The 25,170-nt window shown below is 47.1% G+C and overlaps 2 protein-coding genes across 14 annotated transcripts; one reads left to right on the forward strand and one right to left on the reverse strand.

Annotated features, from left to right (window-relative positions):
* Positions 1 to 1,692: 1,692 nt before the first annotated feature.
* On the reverse strand, positions 1,693 to 23,518 carry ANKRD34A (ankyrin repeat domain 34A). 12 transcript variants are annotated; one of them, XM_038562051.1, is made up of 5 exons: positions 23,346 to 23,493; positions 23,120 to 23,231; positions 22,708 to 22,868; positions 4,649 to 4,712; positions 1,693 to 4,266 (listed from the first exon to the last, which is right to left on the reverse strand). In XM_038562051.1, exon 5 carries the CDS (start codon positions 4,148 to 4,150, stop codon positions 2,585 to 2,587), a length of 1,566 nt encoding a protein of 521 aa, XP_038417979.1. In that variant the 5' UTR covers positions 4,151 to 4,266; positions 4,649 to 4,712; positions 22,708 to 22,868; positions 23,120 to 23,231; positions 23,346 to 23,493; the 3' UTR covers positions 1,693 to 2,584. The 12 variants fall into 12 exon arrangements, 10 of the variants coding, with proteins under 10 accessions (XP_038417979.1, XP_038417981.1, XP_038417984.1 ...); XR_005372710.1 differs by lacking the exons at positions 1,693 to 4,266; positions 4,649 to 4,712 and adding exons at positions 16,787 to 19,440; positions 19,547 to 19,641 and having other exon boundaries at positions 23,346 to 23,495; XM_038562053.1 differs by lacking the exon at positions 4,649 to 4,712 and having other exon boundaries at positions 23,415 to 23,518.
* POLR3GL (RNA polymerase III subunit GL) lies at positions 3,810 to 18,045 on the forward strand. Of its 2 annotated transcripts, XM_038562059.1 has the most exons (10): positions 3,816 to 3,964; positions 7,045 to 7,169; positions 12,091 to 12,129; positions 13,566 to 13,733; positions 14,044 to 14,173; positions 15,020 to 15,088; positions 15,423 to 15,479; positions 15,749 to 15,822; positions 15,955 to 16,068; positions 16,347 to 18,045. In XM_038562059.1, the coding sequence occupies exons 4-10, from the start codon at positions 13,608 to 13,610 to the stop codon at positions 16,431 to 16,433; spliced, it is 657 nt and encodes a 218-aa protein (XP_038417987.1). In that variant the 5' UTR covers positions 3,816 to 3,964; positions 7,045 to 7,169; positions 12,091 to 12,129; positions 13,566 to 13,607; the 3' UTR covers positions 16,434 to 18,045. The 2 variants fall into 2 exon arrangements, with proteins under 2 accessions (XP_038417986.1, XP_038417987.1); XM_038562058.1 differs by lacking the exon at positions 12,091 to 12,129 and having other exon boundaries at positions 3,810 to 3,964.
* Positions 23,519 to 25,170: the final 1,652 nt, after the last annotated feature.

Consider the following 25,170-nt stretch of genomic DNA (forward strand, 5'->3'; position numbering starts at 1 on the left):
GAGTGGGCGGGAGCTGCCGCGCTCCAGCTCCGCCATAGGCGAGCTACTGAGGGGGGCGGAGTTCTGGGCAGCCAATTGCAAAGAGAAGAAGCGGCATCCTTTATAGCCGAGCCGCTGAGCTTGGGCGCTTCTTTGGGAGTCGAGTGGGGAGCCCTGGAAGACCAGCCAGATCCCTGGGGCGAAGCGTGTAGAGGGCGTGGGGGGAGCGGCGGGGAGACAGCCTGGATGCCAAGCTGAGGAGAACTGTAGGCAGAATGAGAGGATTCTTAGGGGTCATTTGTCCCATGACTTCATTTGATAGATGTGGATGAGGAGACAGATAAGTTATGTGACTTGTCCAAGGTCACATGCAATGGGCGGTGGAGCCAAAACAAGGAAAAGAATACATTTAATGAGCATATACTTGCTATATGTCAGACACGACACAATGTACTTTAGTGCATTGTCTTACCGAATGATCACAATGACTAGAGTTTATTATTTTACAGATAAGGAAACGGACACTCAGATAGGCTAGATAAATTAACCAAAATTAAAGCTAGAAGATGGCACAGAGGGGTTCAGACATAGGTCTTCTGATTCTCAATGTTTTGATCTTTCTGTTATACTATACGTCATTAGGTAATTTTCTGATTTTACCTATTCTAAATTGGGGGAACCTGTGAGGAGTGGAATGGGTTGCTCCCTTACCTCCCATTAGAGTAAGGGAGAATTGGAATATATGCAGAAACCAGAAAACTAAGAAGTCTAGGGGCAGATTAAAACAGCTACCCTGGGGAATCCCTGGGTGGCTCAGCGGTTTAGTGCCTGCCTTTGGCCCAGGGCGTGATTCTGGAGGTCCGGGATTGAGTCTCACGTCAGGCTCCCAGCATGGAGCCTTCTTCTCCATCCTCTGCCTCTCTTTTTCTCTCTCTATGTCTGTCATAAATAAATAAATCTTTTTAAAAAAAACAGTTACCCTTGTTCATAACCTGTCAGGCTGGGTTCCTCTGATTACTCTTACACAGATACACACTATGCATAATTTGTCAGTTGACCATCATGCCATTTTTACCTAGGTGAGGTTATGCTAGTTTTCTCTCTCTCTTTTCTCACTCTGCAGTGACTCGGGTTGGGGAAATAAAAGCCAGAAGTAAAAAAAAAAAAAAAAAAAAAAAGACCTGGCTGGCTCAGTCAGAAAATCATGCTACTCTTGATCTCGGGGTTGTGAGTTCAAGAGTTCAAGCCCCACTTTGTGTGTAGAGATTACATAAATAAATAAAAACTTTTTTAAAAGAGTAGAAAAAATGGATGAAATGCACCTGGTGAGATGAAAATTAGAACCCAAAGGAATAACTGGGAATGGTCATGAAATAAGAAACTTGAAAGAGGGATGGAATCTACTCGGGTATATCTGTTGATGGTGGAGAGAGGTAATTTTTGTAGGAAGTACTTTTGTAGAAATCTTAAAGAATTTGAGGATGGACATAGGGGAGACTGGGTCAATGAAAGCCTGTCAAATGCCTTAAAACCTTCAGGACACAGGACACTTATCTTTTCTTCTGCAATCATAGTTGGTCAGTTGGTCCCCCACAAAGGTGGCTGGAACCTCTAAGTATCCCCTAGATCATTATAGCTATAGTTAGCATCACCCTCCCTCCCCATTCCTCACTCCCCACACCCCACACCCTCAGGCAGAAGTGACAAAACACAGACTTCTGAACACATTTATTTGATATGTCAAGTGGAGAGAGGAGTGATTTAAGATTACTCCCCACTTCTACCTGTGGGGGTGTTCATAAGCTCAGACAGACAGAAGAGCAGCATAGAGCCCATGACCCACCCCTGGGAAAATGAGACAACCTGCTGTATTGTTTGGGGGAATGAGGTGGGATTAAAAAGCAGGAAGTTGAGAAGTAAAGCTGAGAGCAAAAAAGACAGCAGCAGAACTGAGGCTGGGAGTTGCTGCAGGAAAATCCCAAGGAGAGTGAAGAAGATATTCTGAAAAGTGGTTAGGGCTGGAAGCAGGGTGTGAACAAGGAGCCAGGCCTGGAGAGAGAAGCAAGACCTACACAACAGGATGGGATATCCAGGAAGGGGGTAGAGTGTGCAAAGTCATGAACGGGCTGTGTTGCAGGGCATACATGGAAAGTAGGGGATTGCTTCTGCAAGAGGGCAAAGAGATTGGAGACTATCCATAGGTAGGGGTTCCCTACTGCTTCTGAACAAGTGCAAGTGACTTTGGGACCCAGTAGGGGCCCTAGCACAAGTGGCCCTGTGTGTGCCATCCCTATGAATGGGTACACAAGTATCCCATATGCATGTGAAGTGACCAGGACATGAATGCACGTGTCTATACGCCCAGTAAAGAGAGTACTTACCCTTCCCTGCGAATAAGAGTACTGTGCTTGTGGACACTTTTTTTACCCATGTGTGCGTGCACCATGCCCAGGAGCACATGCAAGAGACCCCTATGTCCGTGGTGTGTATGTGTGTGTGTGTGTGTGTGTGTGTGTGTGTGTGTGTGTGTGAGAGAGAGAGCTGGTTCTGCCACCTGTCCCATCAAGGCCCTGATCCCCACCCTCCTCGGCTCCTCTCACTCCTCTCAGCGCCCTGGCTCCCCCGGCCCGCCTAGACTCTGGAAGCCCCCTAGCAGGCGGATCTGCTCAGTCTGCATGGAGTGGCGCCTCACCAACTTGCGCTTGGTCCTAGGAGAGCCTGGCGCCCCCGCATGGGGAGGGGCGGGCAGAGAAGGCGCCCGACCTCCGGGTTGGGGGCGAATGTCGGGGATGGGAGGGTGGGGGCTGACGTTGAGCGGGGGCAGGAAACCAGGCCGCGTTTGCGCAATGTGGTCCAGGAGCAACGTCCCCGAGCCCCTCCGCTCCAGCAGCCCGGGACTCCGCCTCCGTCCGCTGAGCGGAGACACAGCCCCGGGCAGACTCTCCTGGGACTGACGCGGGGAGGGAGCCGAGCCCGCTGGAGGGAGGGTCAGCGGGGAGGCGCTGTAGCGGCGGCGCTCCAGGGCCACGCGACTGCACTCCGGCGAGTCGGGGCACATATTCCCGGGGGTGTCGAGCTCCACCGGCTCCATGCGGCTCAGTTTCTGCCTCAGCCCTGAAGGGGGACCAGACTCCTGAGCTTCTGGCGCAGTGTTTCGGCGGGACAGAGGACCCCCACCCGTCACTTTCTCCGCCCACGGGGGCGGGTCCTCCGGGCCCTCAGTGCTGTGACGTCTGGACAGACGGGGTCGACCGGTCAGAGTCAGGCCGTTGAATTCCGCGGTCAGGCGCTCGATCCCCGGCCTCCCTTCAGCGGGCGGGACCGGTTGAGGAGGGGCCACTAGGCCCCAGGGCTCCGAGTTGAGCCTTTTGAGCGGTTTTGGAGGGTGACGGGGCGGTTTGGGTAGCGGCTCAGAAGGGGAGGAGTCATCAGGGGGCTTAGGAAGAGGGAATTCGAACACGTCCCGCTTCTCCTCTTCTTCCTGAGCGCGAGGAGACAGCAACCCCCGTCCTCCTCCTCCTCCTCCCCCTGCCCCTCCTCCTCCTCCTCCTCCTCCTCCTCCTCCTCCTCCTCCTCCTCCTCCTCCTCCTCCTCTTGCAGTCTGCAGTTGGATTTCGGAAGGCGACGTGCAGACCCCGGGGCTAGGAGGAGCGGGAGCGGGGTCCTCCACCCCCGGGGACGGTGGGGAATTGAGATACTGCCGTGTCTTCTTGGTCCCGGAGGGTGAGGTGTCGGTGGTGATGATGATGACCTCCGTGCCCTTGGCCTTACAGGCGTCCAGCAGCGTGGCGAGGGTCTCGCGGTCTCCGCGGTCCAGGGCGTGGACGAGCGCGGAGGCGCCCGCGTGATCGCGCACCGAGGGGTCCGCACCGTGGGCGAGGAGCAGCGAGGCCACGGCGGCGCCCCCACCCCCGGCGCAGGCGTGCATCAGCGCCGTGCGCCCCAGGCGGTCTGCGATGTTGGGGTCCGCGCCTTGCTCCAGGAGGTAGCGTACCATGCGCGCCTTGTTTTGGGGGTCGTCGTAACGGGCCCGACAGGCCGCCATTAGCGCAGTCTCCCCCTGGGCATCACCCTCATTCACGTAGGCGCCTCCCTCCAGAAGCAAACGGGCCAAGCGTAGCTTACCCTGACCCACCGCCCGGAGAAGAGCGTGGCCCTCGGTGTGCAGCATAGCTGCGGCAGGGGCGAGAGCACCAATGGAGCCGGGACTGGGGCCCGCCAAGGCTGTCTAGGGGCGTGGGGGTGGTGGCTGGCGGAGGCCTGGGGGCTCAGTGGCGAAGCCAATCCCTGCGAGAAAGAGAGAGAGAGATTATTGACGGAGTCAGGCAGGGAAACTGAGGCACCAGTGGACGGATACGGCGTGGGGTGATCTCTACGGCACCGGCACACAGCCCTTCCTTTATCTCATGCCTTTGAGCCGCCCCCTCCCCCCAGCGCATGCCTAAGGAGGTGGGAAGGGTGCACCCGCAATGAAGGACGAGCGCGCGTGCAAATGCGTACGTGCACGCGCAGGGATACCGCACCCCCACCCTCACCCCACGGCTTATCAGACCTTTCCAGCATCCCCCTTTTCTTACCCGCACTTGGAATACCCCTTCCTAGGATGCTGAACGCCACCCACCCACACACATGCACCCATACATTCACACACATAATTCCCATTCCTAACCTCTTTTAGGTTGCCACAGCCCCAAAAATTGAGTGGGGGGAGGGAAGCAGCTTGCATTTGGGACCTAAAACGGGTGGGGGGGGGAGAATTGGGGGTTTCTTTTGCCCCTGCTAGGTTCCCCATCACTCCTTGCTCTTTCCCTCCCAGGCTATGCGCCCAAATAGGTACCTGAATGTCCGCAGCATCTCCGCCGGGCCAGGACTGAGGCCAGGGCCATGGGGCAGCCTGGGTGGCGGAGCTGGGTTCCCGGGGGCCCACATGGCGTGGGGAGGGGCACCCGGATTCCCTTGGTGTCAGTATCTGCGCCCGGGCACCGGATCCTGGTCCCTCCTCCTGGTGCGCCCCGGGCACGGCGCCGGCTCGGGAGGAGAGAAACTGGGGGGGGGGGGGGGGGGCGGAGCTCTGCTTTGCTATTTATAGCCTAGTCTCTGCGGGTGGGGGCGTCGGGCACCAAACCGTTCCCCCACCCATGCAGACATAAAGCCTGAAAACCTAGAGGCTCCAATCCTGACTTCTCTTGCTTAGCCGACCTCCCCTCATCCCCAACAAACCTAAATGTTTTTTATGAGACTCCTCCGCGACCCAGACTGGGACCATCCCAATTCTTCGTTGAGCAGAGCCCCATTCTCCGCGCTGGGTGTGTTTAAGCGCGCCTGTGCGCCAGATCTGACCTGCCACACACAGCACATGGCACACTGTGCAGAGGTGGAGAGAGGCGATTGGGATCCCCAGCCAGGTCCATACTGCGCAGAGAGAAGCAAGAGATCTGGCTGCCTCCTTGCAGTTTACATGTCAGGGAGAGCTGGAGCCAGACACAGCGCCGTACATTCTCACTCTATCTCCCCCAAAACGGAGCACAGCACAGATACACTTGGACCTCAGATCCCTTGTACAGACTTCAGATAAGTATGAGGAGAGTGGATATATGAGGTCATTTTAAGGTATACCATGGGGCATTCCCAGATGCTTTCCTCCCCATATTCTTGGAGGGGAAGAGGGAGAAGGAAAAGGGGGCAGAATCTTGTAACACATCCCTTTCTCATTGCATCTCTTTACATTCAATCTTGCTTAGACTCATTATTTTTCCATGTTGCTTGGAGGTCCTTGTCCAATCACTCCTTAAGTCTTCTCTGCCTATTTGTGGCAATCCTAATTGGTCTCTTCTGCTGCCTGTCTCTGCCTCTCCTAGCCACCTGCCCTATCTCCATGGTTACCATAGCTTCCATCTGCATATTTTAGGAAGGAGTTTGTGTCCAGCTGGAATGCATGAGGGGAAGTGGAGAATGAGGAAAAACATCCCAAGGATTTGGAAAACTCACCTGAGATAATTGAGACCAGAAGATACTAAAGATACTAAAGACACAAGATACTAAAAATAATGTTCCTGGAGAAGGAGAGGGAGAAATATTGCAGGGAAGCTACCCATTTTTCCTAGCTACCATTTACTAGACACCAACTGTATGCTAAGTACTTCACATACCTTATTTCCAATCCTCACAATATTGTAAGGTAGGAATCTCCTTGTTATAGGTGAAAAAGCTGAGGCTTAGTAAGGTTAAGCAAGTTCTCCAAAGCTTCATAGCTCTGTTTCTGTCCTATTCAAAGACTGGGCACTTGCCACTACACCTACAGCCTTCCAAGTCCAGAGGCTTCACTCCCAGCAACATTTTCTCTGACGTCTGGGATTATTTTCTTGACTAACTCCTACATTTTTATCACCACTCTGAATTATTATTGCTCTGTTTCTGGAGTTGTTTTGTGGGGGTTTGTTATGTGTGGGTGTGAAAGTAGGATTCCTTTCCACCACCACCACCCCCCCATCCACACTTGCCACCGTGCCCCCTTCACCAAGGGCTAGGAGGAGCTGGAAGAAAATAGAAAGTGAGGGAAACACTGGGCTTTGTCCTACTTCCCCAACTCTGGTTCTCTGATTCCTAATCCTTCCTTCCCCAAACTTTCCTCCCATCTTCTCGCAGACATGACAGCAACGCACAGGGAAAAAATAAAATTAGAAAAGAAGTATTCATTTGTGGCGCTAGAGGGAAGCAATGTAGGATTAGTAGGGAAGGTCGGAGTCACGGAGGAGAGGCCAGGCTGTGAAGCCCATGTCACAAAAAGGCTGATCCCTAAAGAACCAACAGATCATTTATCTGGGAGCTTCTTCAACAGAGTTCCTCGGTGAGATCTAAGTGTCAGGTTCCCTCTGTGGACTCTCGCTAGCCAGCAGTTCCCCCATTTGAGATGAGTTCGGAAATAACCGACTCCTCGTTGACTTTGCAACCCCATCTGCCATCACGCTGCGCGGGGCTTCCCAAGCCTGGGTTCAGGCTGCCTCTCCCCCTCCCTGCCTCTCTTCGGCTTCAAGTGGGCGGATCTCCCTCCTCGTCTTCTCCTAGATTGGCCGGGAGGACGCACCAATGGGGAGCTCTGAGAGGCGGACCTACAGCGCCACCAGCTAGAGGAAGACCAGCAAATTTCAAGTTGGCTGCGACGTGGGCTCCGCGTGGGGGAGGGGCAGCAGGTAAGGCTTGGTCCTGGGGGCTCTGACCTGGTCCAGTCCCACACCTCCCGAACTAGTTCACCAGGGCCAAGCTGCGAGACAGACAACGCTTTCCGGGAGGCTGCTGGATCCAGCCCCCTCTGGTTTCCTACTCTTCTTCCCTTTCCCTTAAGGGCTCCTATTGCTGTACCGATTATATATACCAGAGAACTGCAGTTTTCTTTCATGCATACAGGAGAGATATTAAAGCACAAAGTGTGGAAGGCTCACCTTGTATTCCTGACTCTTTGCTACGGCATCAGCTTCCCCTGAATCTATTAATAATATTTCCTTGTCTAAGAGTCTGACGAACGCCTGTTACCTATCAAGACTCAGCTGAAATATTACCTCCTACCTGTAGCTTTCCTCGACTGCCTTTTTTCTTCTTTTCCTCCTCCTCCTCTACTTCTTCTCCTTCTCCCCCCCCCCCCCCCAATAGCCGTTCCCCAGTCTGACGGTAGTATTTACGCATACCTCCATTAGAGCACTTACTGAGCTCTCTAATGTTTCTGTTCTGAGACTATAAGATTTTGCAGGCAGGTTCTTGTACTTAATAGGAAGTGCCCAATAAAGGTTAATTGAATGGAATTGGTTGGGAAGGCAGAATTTAAACTCCTAACGTAATTGGAGAACAATTAATAAAAGACAATTAAAATGCAATACAGTAATCTAATTAAGATCTCTTAAATTAGTGGTTTGTGATATAATAGCACCCATAGGCCAGAAAAGGGAGAAAGCTAGGAGGACTGGGATGGTAAGGGGAGACTTGATAAATCACAAGGTCTCAAGTGTGGAAGAGCTCTCAGAAATCATGTATTCATTCATTCATTCATTCATTCAACAAATATTTATTGAGCACCTACTGTAACCCAGACACAGCTAGACAGTGGGGATCATAGTGAATCCTCGACTTTAGACATGCATCCTTACTCTGATAAACTATAGTTAGTAAATTGTTACCTCATTTCTATTTTAAAAAGGACTTCCTACCTCAATTTGCAGGTCATTCCATTTTTGATATTTGTTCTTCAATTAATGTCCAAAAAATATTCTAAACAAATATGTAGTCAACGAAATGCATTCCTTACTTTCATTGTAAAAGAGGGAGAGCTGTCCCAGTGGTAGCATTCTTAAAAATAAAGAAAACTATCCCTTTTGGTTTCTGATTAAAGAACTAATATGTATTTATTCTAGAATATTTGGAAACTATAAAGGTATAAATAAAAATGCCTATTCTAGAAAATTTGGAAACACATAGTGTATAAATAAAAATGCCTATTGTTTCATGACCATGATCTAGTGATAATCATTATTATTTTTTAAAGATTTTATTTATTTATTCATGATAGACACACAGAGAGAGGCAGAGACATAGGCAGAGGGAGAAGCAGACTCCATGCAGGGACCCCGACGTGGGACTTGATCCTGGGACTCCAGGATCACGCCATGGGCTGAAGGCAGGCGCTAAACTGCTGAGCCACCCGGGGATCCCTGATAACCATTATTATTACTTTAATATTTATCCTTTCGATTTCTTTTCTGTATACATATGTGTGTGTGTGTATATATATTACATAAGTCAGGCTATACAACAAATACAATTTTATATCATGTTTCCCTCCACTTTATATCGTGAACATTTTTTGCCTTTAAATATTATTTGAAAAAAATATTATTTGAAGTCATTTTTCTTTCTATATAATAATCTAAAATGGATATTTGATTTTTTTTTTTTTTTACCATTCATTTTTCATTGGCCCATTTAGGTTATTTCAGAAGTTTTGCTACCATGGATAGTTCTATGGAACCATCCTTATATATCTGATTTTATATATGATGATTTCTTTAGGATGGATTATTTTTAAAGTGGGACTATTGGATTAAGGCTATGAACATTTAAAAGGCTGTTGATTCAAATGGCCAAATAGCTCCCCTGAAAGATTGTGTATAAACACAATCCTTCCAATGAGGTATGAGAATGTCCATCTCAAAAAAACCTGGCAGCCTGATTATTTTTTAAGTCTTTGTCAATTTAGTAGGTGAAGGGCAGCCCGGGTGGCTCAGCGGTTTGGCGCCGCCTTCAGCCCAGGGTTTGATCCTGGAGACCAAGGATGGAGTCCCACATCAGGCTCCCTGCATGGGGCCTGATTCTCCCTCTGCCTGTGTCTCTGCCTCTCTCTCTGTCTCTCATGAATAAATAAATAAAATCTTTAAAAAAATTTTGGTAGGTGAAGAGCAGTTTTATTAATTACTCTTTTGTCAATTGCCTATTAGTGTCCTTTGCACTTATTCTATTGGTATGATTTTTTTCATTTGGATTTCCATAAGTTCTCATATAATGAGTATTAACTCTTTGTCTTATTTATCACAAATAGAGCAAATCCTAAGTATTAGAGTGCTCTAGGCTTCAGCTTCTGGATCTCTTCTTTCCTCTGTTCACATCTACCCTGTTAGGCATTCCACCTAGTCTCAGGCCTTGAAATATTTGTATATTGATAACTCCACCAGAATGTAAGCTCCATCTTACATGGGCAAAGCAGTTTTTGTTTTGCTCACTGCTATATCCCTAGCTCTTGGAACAGTGTCTGACATATAACAAGCACCCAGTAAATATTTGTTGAATGAGTTAAGATGTTTTTATTATTATTCCCATTTACAGATGAAGAAACAGATTTAGAGATATTAAATAAACTGCTGGAGGTTGTATAGCTAGGAAATGACAGAATTCAAATTCATGTTCTTTTTTTTTTAAAGATTTATTTATTTATTTATTTATTCATTCATTCATTCATTCATTCAGAGAGAGTGAGAGAGAGGCAGAGACACAGGCAGAAGGAGAAGCAGGCTCCATGCAGGGAGCCTGATGTGGGACTCGATCCGGGACCTCCAGGATCACACCCCGGGCTTCAGGCAGCGCCAAACCGCTGCGCCACCGGGGCTGCCCCAAACTCATGTTCTTAACCACTACATATACTGTCTTTGTATGTTTTGTTGAAGCCTGCTTCTTAGTAATTTCTACCACAATATAGCACAGTCAGTATCATATATATGAGATGTTATTTGGGGGAAAGGCAGTATAAGGGTGAGCTCTAGGGAGGGTTGATGATAAGGAAAAGCTGTTTGGGACCAGATTATAGAAGACCCTAAATATCTCAAGAATTTAGACTCAATCACAATCTTTAATAGAAGAGACACACCGTAGATTCCTGACCCAAGTGAAGTAGAGATGGATGGTTTACAGTTTTCCAACCACCAGTTTATTGTCTCAATTAAATAAAATTTTGTCTTCCTTTTACCCCATGTCCTTGGGTTAGTATCTAGAAGTGGAGTCTTTTCTTGACTCCTTATTGCACCACAATCAAACCAGTTATCATCCCCACTGCTAGACCTGGGTTTGTCAGGTGAAAAGATACCTGAACCAGTTGGTTAGAGTGTCTTTTCCTTTGAAAGGGCCTGAAGACATGCTCATAAATTCTTTCTCCTTCTCTAGTGTTGTTGAAACATCCTTTCTCCCCTAATATGTTCTTTCAATCAGATCACAGTTTAATCTATTAACTAATAGCCATTTTTCCTTACATTTTTTGTTGGACCTAAAACTTTGCAAATTCTTCAGACACACATTTTTCCACTCCCTCCTTCTTCTGATATATATTAATCTCATCTGCTGTTCTGTTGCTATATTTTTAATTATTATTTTTCTCTTATTACAAAAGCAATACCTATTCAGTATAGAAAACAAACTTTAAAATACACAGAACCCCCCAAAAATGCAAAACCCTATGACTTCAAATTAACCAACATTAATTTTCAGTGTGTATCCTTTAAGAACAACTTTTTTTCATCATAAGTGTGTATGTATGTGTTTGACAAAATAGATGATCTTATACATATTTCTAAATCTTTTTTTTTTTTCATGAACCAGGGCATTTTGTTGAGCCATATATTTCTTGTTTAGAGTATTTGCTGGATATTAATTGAAGAACAAATATCCAAAAATGGAATAATATGCAAAGTGAGCTAGAGAGCCCTCTTACTAAAGATGTTTAAATTTTTTTTTTTATGATAGTCACAGAGCGAGAGAGAGAGAGAGAGAGAGAGGCAGAGACACAGGCTGAGAGAGAAGCAGGCTCCATGCACCGGGAGCCCGACGTGGGACACGATCCCGGGTCTCCAGGATCACGCCCTGGGCCAAAGGCAGGCGCTAAACCGCTGCACCACCCAGGGATCCCAAGACGTTTAAATAGAAACTGGAAAACAACTTACTAAATATGGTTTATCAGAGGAAGGATACATGTCTAGAGTAGAGGATTCACTATGATCTCCATTGTCTAGCATTATGTCTGGCATATAGTAAATGCTCAATAATTATTTGTTGAATGAATGATTACATGATTTCTGAAGCTCTTCCAAACTTGAGACCTTGTAATGCATCAAGCCTCCTCTCACCATCCCAGTCTTCCTAGCTTTCTCCCTTCTCTCATCATATTAAGGGTATGTACCCTTACTAGCAACATAATTTAATATTGTTGATTTTGACCTTGGTCACCTAACTAAAGTAGTGTTTGTTTAGTTTCTCCACTGTAGAGTTAGTTACTCCCCCCTTTCCAAAGCTGAATTAGACAAAATTCCCTATGTATAGCCTACACTTAAAGACTGAAAAGTTGGGATACCTGGGTAGCCCACCGGTTGAACATCTGCCTTCGACCCAGGGCATGATCCTGGATGGAGCCTGCTTCTCCCTCTGCCTGCATTGAGCCTGCTTCTCCCTCTGCCTGTGTCTCAGCCTCTTTCTCTCTCTCTCTCTCTGTCTCTCATGAATAAATAAATAAAATTTTAAAAAGAATAAAAAAAAAAAAAAAATAAAGAGTGGAAAGTTATACTCGTTATACTCTTTCTTTTCAAGGTGGAGTCTACATAATTTATTTGGAATCCTGTACGAGAGGTTTGTCTTTTCTCCCCCATAACTTATTTAATCGCTTATTTATATCAGTATGGACTTGTGGATATTTATATTATACTTTAGGATTATAATCTAATACTACTTTATTTTATTTCATTGTCAAATTCTTCCAGCTTTGGCCATTGGGAGGTCTTTCAGTTGACTTTTGTGCCCCTTTGACATAGCCCCACCAATGTATGCGTGTTGTAGTTTTGAGTACTTCTTTGCTTTCCAGTACCAGAATATGCTTCAGGCTCACCTTATATGTTTCCTTCCCAACCCTAGAATCAGCCATTCCTCCAAGAAGCCCTGATTCCTTTTGTTGGTAAATGGTATTAGAGACCAAGATGTGGGTGCTAGGTGTGCTCTTTGTCACTGGAATATCATTTCTTGGAAGTTTCATTTTCATTTGGTAACTTTACCCTCCATCCTGTCTGCTTCTGACTGGCCCCTCAAGGTTGGTGACAAGAAGCAGAGTTCAGTCTAGTAGTAGAAGAAACTTGCAGTTCATCAGAGTTGGTCACTATGGGATGGGCGGCCTTGGGGAAGAATGAACACCCTCTCAATAGAAAATGCCACTGGAATTTGAATGACTAAGAACGTACAGAGTGGAGTACTGCATTGGGAAGGGGTTTAGACTACATACTTCTATCGGTCCCTCCAATTCTAAGATTCTGTGCTTCTCAGTGGTATTTCAAATAATAATAAGTTGATTGTAATGATTCTCTTCACCCCTACCTCCCACCACTGACAGTGAGACTGATGACTGACCTCTCCCTGTGCCCCTACAGTGCCTGGCACACTACCTTTTCCATAGTAGATGCTTAATAAATGTTTTGCTAAATTCACTGCATTAGCTTGAATTGGGGCCCAATTGGGTGTAGAAAGCCAGGGAGAGAAAAAGTTCAAAGATTATATAGAGATATGCAGATGGTGACAAATATCAAATTATCTTGGGGATGGAAGGAAATTTTGTCCAAGGGTCTAATCACTTTCACCTTAAAAAAAAAAAAAAAGATTTATTTATTGGAGAAAGAAAGAAAGAGTGGGGCGGGGGTGGGGGGGTAGAGAGAGAGAGAGAATCCAAGCAGACTCTGCACTGAGTGTGGAGCCAATGCAGGGCTCCATGACCCAGAGATCATGACCCTGAGATCGTGACCCGAGCCAGAATCAAGGAGTCTTAACCAACTGAGCCACTCAGGCATCCCTACTTTTCTTTCTGTTCTACAGTTATACTATATTGCAAATATCTGTCCTGTTGGGATCATATCTCATCCATATCTGTATTTCCAGAAATACCCTCCTTGGTACAATGCCTTCCCCACCAAAATTTGTTGAATTATACTGGCTTTTTGGATCTTAAGGAGAAAAAATTGAGTATCTTGTACCTCCCTGGCTTCCTATCATTCTACTATACTTTTTGTTTTTGTCTTTATCAGGTTTTTCTCACTGGATCACTGAATACCCAGGCCCCCTCCACCATGGCCAGTCGGGGTGGGGGCCGGGGTCGTGGCCGGGGCCAGCTGACCTTCAACATGGAAGCTGTGGGCATTGGGAAGGGCGATGCTCTGCCTCCACCCACCCTGCAGCCTTCTCCACTCTTCCCTGTGAGTGTCTCCCCCACTTGTGTGCCCCTGGCTGACTGTATATGATCCTGGATTCCTCGTGGGCCACTATAAAACTCATCTTGCCTCTTCCTGTCTCTGTGCTTCCAACCCACATGGGATGTTTTCTAGGCAAAGTAGTTTCTTACACTCCCAGCTCCCCAGCTTTCAAAATGCTGTGTTGTTCTCCCCATTTTTCTTTGGCCGTCTGTTCAGTGGGAGCATTGGATTGCATGAGGGGGAGAGACCCTTCTAGGTTTGTACTCTAGTGTTTCACCCCCGCCTGAACTGACCACTGCCCCTGTTTCCTTAGCCCTTGGAGTTCCGCCCCGTGCCTCTGACCTCAGGAGAGGAAGGGGAATATGTCCTGGCACTGAAGCAGGAGCTACGAGGGGCCATGAGGCAGCTCCCCTACTTCATCCGGCCAGCTGTCCCCAAGAGAGGTCAGTTGGAATGTTAGCATCATGTTCTGAGTGCCTTTCATGAGCAGTGTCCTAGACACAGCGCCATGGAGGGCCAGAGAGGCCAGAAGAGGCACAGGAAGCTCACTGTCTAACTGGGGAGATGATAACAATTACCCCTGCCTTTGAAAGGTATTATAGTATTCGTGGTTTGTTCTGAGTCTCACAACAGTCTTAGGATAGTAGGAGGTTAAACATCAGGGTGCTCATTTCATAGGTATAAGTGAGATACATCAACATTTTTAACAGTTTGGATGTTACAAGCACCAAGCAATAAGAAGGGAGGCTAATGCTGGGTGTCTGAGAAGCCCTCCTAAGGTCAGCAGGATTATGGAGAGGTCAGGGAGACCAGGAGGGACCAGAGAAGGGGAGTCTCTTAGGAGGCTTGGGATAATGGCTATTCACCAACAAGTGTGCAAGTGCAGTGTTTGAGTATATTGACAAATAGTGCTTTCCAGTTGAAGCCTTAGAAGCTGCAGCTCAGGGGTGAAAGGACTTGCCTGGTAGCCCTATTAACAGAGAGAAAGGGAAGACTGAAACCCTGATCTCTTGCTCTTTAGTATATTTTCCCATGAACCAAACTACCTCTCAGTATGGCTGTGCCTTTGGGTTAAGGGAGAGAACAAAAACATTATAATTTGGGGTGGCAAAGGGACAAGGTAGAAGAGTGTTGAAGATCCTCACTGAAGCTGACCACCTGGGCTCTGGGTTTGGGGTGAAGGAACAGACAATGCATGCTGAGTATTGAGAGGGCTGGGCCCTTAGGAACAACCCTGTTCTAGGGCTCTGAAAGGATAAAACTTTGACCCTTGGCCTCTAACCCCTCAGATGTGGAGCGTTACTCAGACAAATATCAGATGTCAGGGCCGATTGACAATGCCATTGATTGGAACCCTGGTAAGTGATGGCCCTTTCATTGACTGCCTTTTGGCTGCCAAAAGCCACCAACCCATTCACCTTTCTCTGTCCACCTCCTCCTCCCCCACTCTACTCAGTATTTATAAACTGGAGTCCTAGTTGTACTACAAAACACTCTCAGACTCTACCTGAAAATCTATGAAATAGCCCCTCTTCCCTGGAGGCATCCAAACCACAGTTTTGTTCTCAGTAACTTTGACCCGACCCCTTCCTTCCTCACCATCATCCTGACTCTTACCTTTCTTTAAAACCAATTATTCATAGGAGACCCCAGGCAGGGTCTTTCTGACTTTTATGTCCCCACTGTTCCCAGATTGGCGACGTTTACCTCGGGAGCTAAAGATCCGAGTGCGGAAGCTACAGAAGGAACGTGAGTGTATCTGGGAAAAGGAGGCAGAGGAGAGATTTCCTTCATCAGCTGGAGGGCAGAGGCTGTCTGTGGTCTTGCCTGCCCTCCCAGTTTCTAACCGGTTCCACCCAGTATTGTAGCTGGATGCCATGGTGGCCACATGAGGGCAGCAGAGTGACATTGTCTCTGCAAGAGCTTTCTAATAAGCTCTAATAAGCTAAAAAAGAAGTTTGCTAAAAAAGAAAAAAAGAAGTTTGTTCTAATGGTTCACCTTTTGATTCTTTGGCCAGGGACCACCATCCTAATCCCCAAGAGGCCCCCTAAGAACACAGAAGATAAGGAAGAAACAATACAGAAACTGGAGGTAAGGGGGAAGTGTGCGTAGAGACCACCTGGACCCCAGTCCCATTTCCTGCCCTTTGGCCCATGTGTGCCTCACTCTTTTCCCTCCTCTGAGCTGCGTCTGAGTTTCTCCTTCTATTCATCTCCATGTAAGACCCTGGAGAAGAAGGAGGAAGAAGTGACTTCAGAGGAAGATGAGGAAAAAGAAGAAGAAGAAGAGAAGGAAGAGGAAGAAGAAGAGGAGTATGATGAAGAAGAACATGAAGAGGTGAAAGCGCTCTCCTTCCACCTTTAGGTCCCCTCTCTTCCTCATAAGCTCTGTGGGTCTCAACTCGGTCCTCCAGGGTTGTTCTCTCTAGAGGGTAGGAGAGCCAAAGGACATGTGCTATAGAGAATAGTGGCCTCCACTTCATGTGTCCCTAGGTTCTTCTAAAGAAGAAACTGTATAAGAAGGGACTTCCCAGGCCTGGGATGGTTTCTTGGGGAGGGGGGGAAGGAGAAGGCCCAAAGCATGCCTGACTTTGATTCCTTTTTGTTCTGTTTCAGGAAACTGATTACATCATGTCGTATTTTGACAATGGAGAGGACTTTGGGGGTGACAGTGATGACAATATGGATGAGGCTATATACTGAAGAAGGACCCTGAATGATACCCTGGACCTTCGGCTCTTTCTTGATTTAAGATAGAGAGAGTAACTGTGCCTATTATTTGGCTTTATGGACAGGCAAAGCATTTGCTTAGAGTCCAGAGAAACTCTTTGGCCCTGGAGACAGAAGTGAAAAATGATGACGGATAGCTCTCTTTTCTACTCTTCCTCTCCCTCCACCCTTGTGTCACCTCTCTTAGCTTGGGAAAAGGGCAAAAGACCAATGTCTGAATTGTATGAAAGAAAGAAGGGTCGAAAGAAACGAGTTGTTAGAGCTGAAACAGCTGTACATGTGTCCCCACCCACTTTTTTTTCCCCAGCCACTTTTTTATAGTGAAAGATCATTGAGGGTGTGTGCAGTTAGGAGGCGTAAGGCCAGTTTTATATTTTTAAATAAAATGTTTTTATCTGTCTCTCTGTCCAGGGTGAGGCCTGGTGGGCGAGGCCTTGAGGGAAACGAAGGTTGCCTAGCTAGGCCATTCTTTCCTTATCCATCAGAGTCCAGTGTGACACACTGGGGGGTGCAGCTTTCCTGTCCTTTACCCCTGCCCTCCCACTCCCATGTAGGACACTCCCAATCTAGCCCTGCCAGGGAATATTCAGGAACTCATCGCTGAGGCTGTGCAGAGTGAGTAGGAGAGAATAGCCTCATGCCCTGAAGACCCGCTGGCTTCTGAGCCCCTGGTCCTCAGGCCATGGGACACAATTGTCTCTTTCCATATGTGGACACGGCCCTCTCTTTCCCACACTTGACCTTGATCTTGTCCTTGTTTACAAGGAAAGATTACAGCTATTTTTGTGAGAGTCAAGAAAGCCAGGTGCAGGGAGGGAGGAGGGAAGAGGTGCTGATTCTTCCTCAGCACACACCCTCTTCCAGGCATGGGGGATTCCACATTGAAAGATAGGTCTCTGAAAAGGGAATCCCCATTCTCTACTTCCAGAAGCTGCTTTATGGCTGACTTGCAGCTTCTCTTTTGGTTCTTCCTTTGTGGAATTTAGTTAGCCTTTCCTACTGCCTTCTTGGGGTAGAGGGGTAGGCGGTATTACTTTACAGGAAGTAAGGAGGGTGGGGAGGAGGGGAGTGACTTAGGGACACTCATAGCTCTGAGAGATGCTTTCTCGCCCACACAGCTCTCCCTGGGGTGAGGTCACTTCCCTACGCTCTGATTGGCTTCCTATGAAGCCCTCGATGAGCTGATTGGTTGCAGCCACTTGACATGCAACAGTCACGGGCGAGCTGCGTGTCCAGAATAGGGACTGAATAACGAGGCAGGCACCGAAAGCTGGTATGCTGTCATAGCGACCCTTCTAAACAGTTGAAAGTCCTAAAGAGGGGATGCAAGAGAACCTTCAAGAAATTTTCCAACCATATTCAGGCAGGCAAACTGAATCTTCAGCTTCAAGTGATAGAGATTGGCAATGTCATGCTAGATATTTCTGACCCCATTGTAAAAAATGGATAGAGGCTGTGACTCCATTGAGGGAAAGCACCTTGAAACCCTGGTGTGGCCATGGTAATAGATGTTAAGGTAGAGGCAGCCAAGAGAACAGAGGAGGAAGCCGGCATTGAAAGAGAACATTCCAGAGTTACTGAGCAATTTGCAGTGATCTGTGTGTTTCCTTTTCTAGCTCTCCAAGGTGCTTGGTGAGTGGAATGGTGGGGGAGGGACCAAGGGACCTGTTACACTTTAGCCTGTGACTGTGGCTGTGGAGAAGTCAGCAAGAAACAAATGTAAAAGACACTGAAAAATCTCCTTTTGCCTCCTGTCCTCCTCCTCCACATATACCAGTCCTAACCTAACCAGCTATCTCTGTGTCCATGTTGGGGGCACAGCCATCCCCCCAAATCGCACCTATTGCCAACCTGAGACTTTAAAAGAGTGGATACAAGATTCTAAACAGTAGAGGAGGATGGGAACACACTCCTGCTCCCACCTCTACATACACATGCATCTTTTCCCCTTGAAAAGGGAGAAAGGAGGGCAAAGGTGAGAGTGACCACTTGGGTTCAGTTGTACTGCCTCAAAAACAAAGTGGCAAAAAGATCAGACCATTCTTGGATTCTTTCCTATCTGGCATCCTGCCACTCTTGGCAGGTGACCTTGCTGAACAAAGCCAGAGACATGGGATCTAGCAACTTCCCCAGATTCCAGAACTGTTCCAAGCATAGCTAGATTGTTTCCATTGACCTCTCCCCTACTTTCCATAGGTTCCCTGAGCAGGCTGAGGCTGAAGTCTAAGGTCTAGTAACCAATCACAAGTGCTTATATCCCAGGAAGACCACCTGAGAGGTTAAAGGTTGAGCATCTGTTTGCAAACATTTAGAGAGGACTGCACAGTGCTTGCTCAGCCCTGTGCTACCCCCTTGCCTGCTAGGGCCTGCTTTATGTTGAACAGATTGCTCCCATACCCACAGCCAGGCCCATGCTGGCCTCCGGCTGAGGGGGGTTCTCTGGCAAGAATCCTACCCTTCACTACCCTATGTTCCATCCATAACTTCTGGTCCCCTCCTACCTTGGGCAGGAAGCTTTAGAGTTGGGGTCTGCAAACTCCACAGGAACCCAAGTGAGGTGAAGGAGGGCTGAATGGAAAACCTGGATGCAACATGTTGTTGAGAAGATTGGGAATGGAGACCCAAGAAAATTGGAAGGTCAGATATCAGGTAGATAGGGCCCCTGTGGTGTAGTGAGGAAAAGACACTTATTTCCCTCAATTCACTTTTATTGCTATTTGAACTTTGAAAGGAAGGAAGGGTGGCCTATAGGCATAGGCTGGTTGAGATTAAGCCAAAGGGAAGGGCTGCTGTCTCAACTGAGCAAAGCAGTAGTTATGGTCATATGTTTATGGAGTTATGGTTTATGGGATTTCACCATTCCACAGCCTTGTGCCTTGGGAAAGTCACCACAAGTCTGCAGGCCTCACGCATGGGACAGAATTTGGATTAGAGATCCACTATGAATCCTTCAAAGCGATGCCGATCCACCTGCCAGAGTCTAAATGGTTTTGAGAACAAAGGTCAGGATGTGTCCAGCTCTTGCTGAGCTCATTCCATTCTCTGGATTTCCCCACCTATTTTCAGCTTGGGCAAGCTAAACATACCTCAGGCATCTAGCCAGTCCTTTCCAAGAAACTGCCTCAGCCCCAGTAGCAGGAGGATCAGCAATTCTATCAACTATTGAGGGAGGTGATAACCCCTGCAGGAGAGTTCAAGGTCACAGTCTGCAAGTCAGGACTCAAATCAAACCATTTGATGGAGAAATTTCTGAATGAGGAAGGGGCTAGTGGGGGCAGGGCTTCTTTATCTCTAGGCATTTTGCAAGTCTGGCCAGAGGACAGAGAAGAGAAATGAGCTAGACAGGAATAGCTCAGTTAGCTAATTGGGCCAGACAAGTATAACCCCTTCTCCAGTGACCTTTCCCCTACTGAGCCCCACTATCTCCTCAAGGTCATTTGGGATCAGAATGCTGAAAATAAGAAGTTCTAGTATCACCTCAGAAAGCCCTTTGCTGGGATCCCTGGGTGGCGCAGCGGTTTGGCGCCTGCCTTTGGCCCAGGGTGCGATCCTGGAGACCTGGGATTGAATCCCATATCAGGCTCCTGATGCATGGAGCCTGCTTCTCCCTCTGCCTGTGTCTCTGCCTCTCTCTCTCTCTGTGACTATCATAAGTAAATAAATAAAAATTTAAAAAAAAAAAAGCCCTTTGCTTTATCTCCAACAGAACTTAATTTGCTGTTTTGTGTCTTAAAGGGAAGGAAGGTTCTCCTGGCCAGCCTAAGGGGACTCAGTGGGAAGACAGTGATCGGCTCAAACTGCAGGACCTGAGAGGCTAAGGCCCAAGACTTTTAAGACCTTTTTAAGGAGCAAGGGTCCTCAGACCCAGGCCTGACCAATGCAGGGAGAGGCTGTGTCCCCACGATCTCTGAGTCTGGGACTATTCCCTATTCTCAAAGCCCTCCTTCCTAGATCCTCAGCTATGAACCAAGCTTCCCAAAATTTGGACCCCCGCCTCTCCCTGAATCTTCCCCATCCTGTGAGTCCATCTTTCTTGGTATAAAATGGTCAAGGGAAAACATCCAAATCCTGTCTTTGACCTTCTTTGTTACATTCAGGGCAGCATTGATAGTACTAGAAGAGGAGGGAGATTAGTTAGACCTGTCTTCACCTTACCAATGAGGGTGGTCATGGTGAGGGATAAACTCACCCAAGTCAGGGACACAGATCTGGAGTATTTCCTATCTTGGGGAGAGAAAAGATGAAACCCCATTTGGACAGGGAAAGAAGCCTGGGACTCATCTTCCTTCTGCTCCTCTATGGCGGGAGATGTAGCCATTCTGGAAAGGAGAGTCCCTCATCTAAGGAGGGCAAGGTAACTCTTTTACTTCATTTTTCTGAGGCACTGGATGGTAAGAGGAAGTAAAACAAAGATGGGCTCAGTGGGAGAAAGGGTAAATGCTGAGCAGCCCTTTTCTCAGCCTTCCACTTCCTGTCCCCAAGCCTCTCTCCTGGCCCTTAAACAATCTTTTCCATCTGACCATACTTGGCTGCTCTTGGCCCCTCACCTCTCCCTTACTTGGCCTGGCTCCTGTTTTGAGACTTGCTTTTCTCTGTGAGCTACCACTCTAACACCTGTCCAGAGACATCAGGGATGTCTACAAACTTCCAGAGGCTGGACTAGGCCTGGTCAGGAGGTGGAACTTAGGGCCAGAAAGAGCTTATCACTCAGTCTTATTGTCTTTTATATTCTTTTCCTCTTGTTGACTCTCTTGCTCCATGTCTTTCTTTCCATGTCTCTCTTTGCTTCCTGCTTAACTTGGGTTATTTATGGGTGATGCGGTGAGAAATATTTGGAGTTGCAGAATACACACAGTACATCTTCCAGGCTGGCAATTTTACTTTTAAGATTTGGTGGAGGAAGATAAAATTATTATGTTAAACTACACAAATATAGTGTATGTTATTAATTGAAAGGTGCACTCTTTATACATAAAATAGGTACTTCAACAACATTTTAAGCTTCTGACAGGCTACTTTGAGGGTTCCAGAAGCTCTGAGGGAAATGGTTCATTCTCCCTAATCTTAGGGGTCCCCTCAGAGGAAATATTTGAGAAGCTCTACGTAGAGGTAAGAACTTAAGAGAAACCTAAATACCACATACAGGAGTCAGGCAGGTATAAAAGGGTAAAGCAGGTGAGTTTGAAACAACAGGGAGTGTGAGACAACAAACTGGCAAATGAGAGCCTGTCTGGTCCCTTTGGCTCTCTTGGGTGGACGCCATGAAGGAATGCAGGCTGCTTTTTAAGAGAGGCCAGAACAGTAGAGTTTGGTGAAATCTGGTTTTGAAATGTTTACCACTAATTCAAATTTTTAGAAAGAAACTGTATAGGTTTCTAAATCTTTTTTTTTTAATTTTTTATTTATTTATGATAGTCACAGAGAGAGAGAGAGGCAGAGACATAGGCAGAGGGAGAAGCAGGCTCCATGCACCAGGAGCCCGACGTGGGAATTGATCCCGGGTCTCCAGAATCACGCCCTGGGCCAAAGGCAGGCGCCAAACCGCTGCACCACCCAGGGATCCCGCTGTACAGGTTTCTAAATGTCTGCAAGCTGATTCCACCAATGACCCTCTGGTTTGCTGCCCCTGATCTCAACTAATATTTCTTCTACTTTTATATGAGGCTCATCTTAGCTTTCAAGATCTCAAATTCTGTTCCCAAGGGTTCCAGAGCAGTGAGGTGTGTGAAGTTGCAAGGGAGTTCGGAGCTCTCCTACAGGGTAGCTTGAAGAACTAGGGCTGAAGAGAAGTCTCTTGGTACCACTAGCAGACTTCTTTCTTCAAGAGAAGCAAGGCAGCCATTGGCCACAGACTGACCACCCTTTCCTTGATCTACAGGGATATGGTGCTAAAAACATTTTGGGGTCTTGCACAGAAAGCAAAGTTTCCTTAGAGTTGGAAGGTATGACAGGCAAGAAAAACCACGAATGGAGTGAAATTGGAGAAGGAGAGACAAAGGAGACAAAGGAAGGATTCATTTTGAATGGGGCAGAGGAAAGAGGAAGTCAGAATTTAGACAGGTGAAGTAGAGAGGGAGGGTCTTCAGCCACAGAACCATATAAGGGAAACATAGTTCTCACGCCCCTGGCCCCCACCTCACCTCCCAGCAACTGAAATCCTTCCTCTGTCCATCTGTCCAGAAAGTTAAAAATATCCAAGCTGGGCACCTGGCCAAGCCCGGACATTTCCAAGAACCTGTTTACTGACCATTTGATTGACTTAGAGAGGTAGTTAGCAGCTCCATCACCTCAATGAAGAATGAGAGTGGACCTTGCTTGACATCCCAGGACTCAAGGCACATGAGAGTCAAAATCCTGGACCCTTGCTCTTTCTGTTCTCCTCTTCCCAGTCGATTCCGTTGCGACTGACTGGAAGATGGAGATGACCAATCAACTGGGAGTCAAAAATTCCAGCCTTCAAAGCCTGTTCATTCTTTTCTCCTTACAGAAGGGGCCCAGGAAAGAATACAGCAGGGTCAAGCCAAGGGAAAGGTCAAGACAAGACAGAAATAGCCTAAACAGGCTAAATTGGGCCTCAACAGAGGGCTCACCTCCACTAGCTTTTGTGCCACTCACTCTAGTCCATCTAAGGAAAAAAAAAATTGAATGGGATGCATTACCTTCAAATAAGGAGTCTGAGAGTTCTTTGTTGTGTCACATTGTTTGCGCAGCACTCTCTGTTCCTCAGTTTATGACTCTAAATGGTGGGAAGCTTTCCTCCGAAGTTGTATACTGAAAAGTTAAGAAAGCTCAGTTAATTTCCAGAAGGTGACAGGGTTAATCCAGAGGCTGGTGAAGCATTCCCCGAGTATGAGAGAGAAAACTCTAGTATTCCCTGAGCTCTACCATGAGGTGCTGGGAGTGTGTAGAGGGCCTGTCCTGGTCTGGAGATGGGAGTCCCAACCTCTTCCCTACCACAATTAACTCCAGGCTGAGTCAGCTTCCATACATGGACTTCTTCTCATGCTGTTTTGTTCCCTTAACACGGGAAGGGAATCAAGAGGAGCAAAGAGAGAATGGCCTTACTTCTGCTAGGTCACAGAAAAAGAACAATTTTGGAGACATGCCTGGAACTGAACTAAGGTGGTAGTGGATACACCTCTTCTTTTATTTTAAATAGCAAGCACTGGTTTGCCATTGTTCTAACACTTCACATTTATTTTTAAAACCCTCACAACAATCTTCTTTATTTATTTTTTAAGATTTTATTTATTTATTCACGAGAGACACAGAGAGAGGCAGAGAGAGAAGCAGGCTTCCTGAGAGGAGCCTGATGTGGGATTCAACCCCAGGACCCCAGGATCAGGGCCTGAATGAAGGGCAGACACTGAACCACTGAGCCATCCAGGTACCTACAACAATCTTCTGAGATTTCAAGATATCAAACCATAGCTCTGAAAGCTTAAACAAGTGGCCCAAGCTTATACAGCTTGTTAAATGGTGGAATTAGGATTGGGGTTTAGATAGTTTGACTCCACACTGTATTATTTCTCCTTAATAGTATAAGAAGCCTGATCCCTAAACTTTTTCTAGGCTATAGAAAAGCCTATTGGGCTGGGATCTGCAGCCCTGGACCTATAGGCACTCTGCAGGGTGGTTTGCAAGTTAGGAAATGGAGGTGAGGGCAGCCCCGGTGGCACAACGGTTTGGCGCCGCCTGCAGCCCAGGGCGTGATCCTGGAGACCCTGGATCAAGTCCCACGTCAGGCTCTCTGCGTGGAGCCTGCTTCTCCCTCTGCCTGTGTCTCTGCCTCTCATTCTCTCTCTGTGTTTCTATGAATAAATAAAATCTTAAAAAAAAAAAAAAGGAAATGTCAGGCTCTCTGTGTGGAGCCTGCTTCTCCCTCTGCCTGTGTCTCTGCCTCTCATTCTCTCTCTGTGTTTCTATGAATAAATAAAATCTTAAAAAAAAAAAAAGAAATGTCAGGCTCTCTGCGTGGAGCCTGCTTCTCCCTCTGCCTGTGTCTCTGCCTCTCATTCTCTCTCTGTGTTTCTGTGAATAAATAAAATCTTAAAAAAAAGAAAAAAAAGGAAATGGAGGTGAGTGAGGAGGGTAAGAATAGAGAAGGAGACAAAAATTTCTGCTCTTCTAGTCCAGAACTGTTGAAGTCAGGGGGCTTGGGACAGGGATTTCAGCCATTGGAGGGTCAGTAAAATATTTTCCTGATCTACCTTACGTATTCCATAGTCTAGAGATATATAATCCAAGGAAAGAATTCTAGGAAGGGGTCTGTAGGCTGTTGAGAGAACCGGGCAAAAGATACTCCTTCACCCCTCTCCAGACCCTTCAGCTCCTATATGATTATTTTTGTTGACGAGGTGCTCAGACAGATCTCTCCACACTTCTCCCTCCCAGAGGCTCAGCCCAAATTACACCCTTGTGTTTTCAGTCTGTTCAGAGGTATCAAGGTAGCCAAGGACCCCGGTTGTGGAAGTACCTGCCCTTTCCTTCTTAATTTTACTTTCTCTAGCTCTTTTCTCCCATTAGTTCGTTTTCTTGCTGTCTTCTCTCAGGTCTTTGTATATCAGGTTGGACCTAATGAATAAATGATACTAAGAACTGGATCTCCTCTAACGGCTCTACATGTAGGTTTTGGTTCTTTAAAAATTAAAAGGCAGAGGCACCTGGGTGGCTCAGTGGTTGAGCATCTGCCTTTGCTTCAGGTCATGAT

This window comes from Canis lupus, chromosome 17, assembly GCF_011100685.1.
Source record: "Canis lupus familiaris isolate Mischka breed German Shepherd chromosome 17, alternate assembly UU_Cfam_GSD_1.0, whole genome shotgun sequence".
NCBI lineage: Eukaryota > Metazoa > Chordata > Mammalia > Carnivora > Canidae > Canis > Canis lupus.

What these genes read in the sequence shown, in the direction of transcription:
- POLR3GL (XM_038562058.1), top strand. Translation starts at nt 13,608, where the DNA reads ATGGCCAGTCGGGGTGGGGGCCGGGGTCGTGGCCGGGGCCAGCTGACC. An exon ending in AGCCTTCTCCACTCTTCCCT is followed by an intron (nt 13,734 to 14,043) that starts GTGAGTGTCTCC and finishes CTGTTTCCTTAG; the next exon opens with CCCTTGGAGTTCCGCCCCGT. An exon ending in TGCCATTGATTGGAACCCTG is followed by an intron (nt 15,089 to 15,422) that starts GTAAGTGATGGC and finishes CACTGTTCCCAG; the next exon opens with ATTGGCGACGTTTACCTCGG.
- ANKRD34A (XM_038562053.1), bottom strand. Translation starts at nt 4,150, where the DNA reads ATGCTGCACACCGAGGGCCACGCTCTTCTCCGGGCGGTGGGTCAGGGT.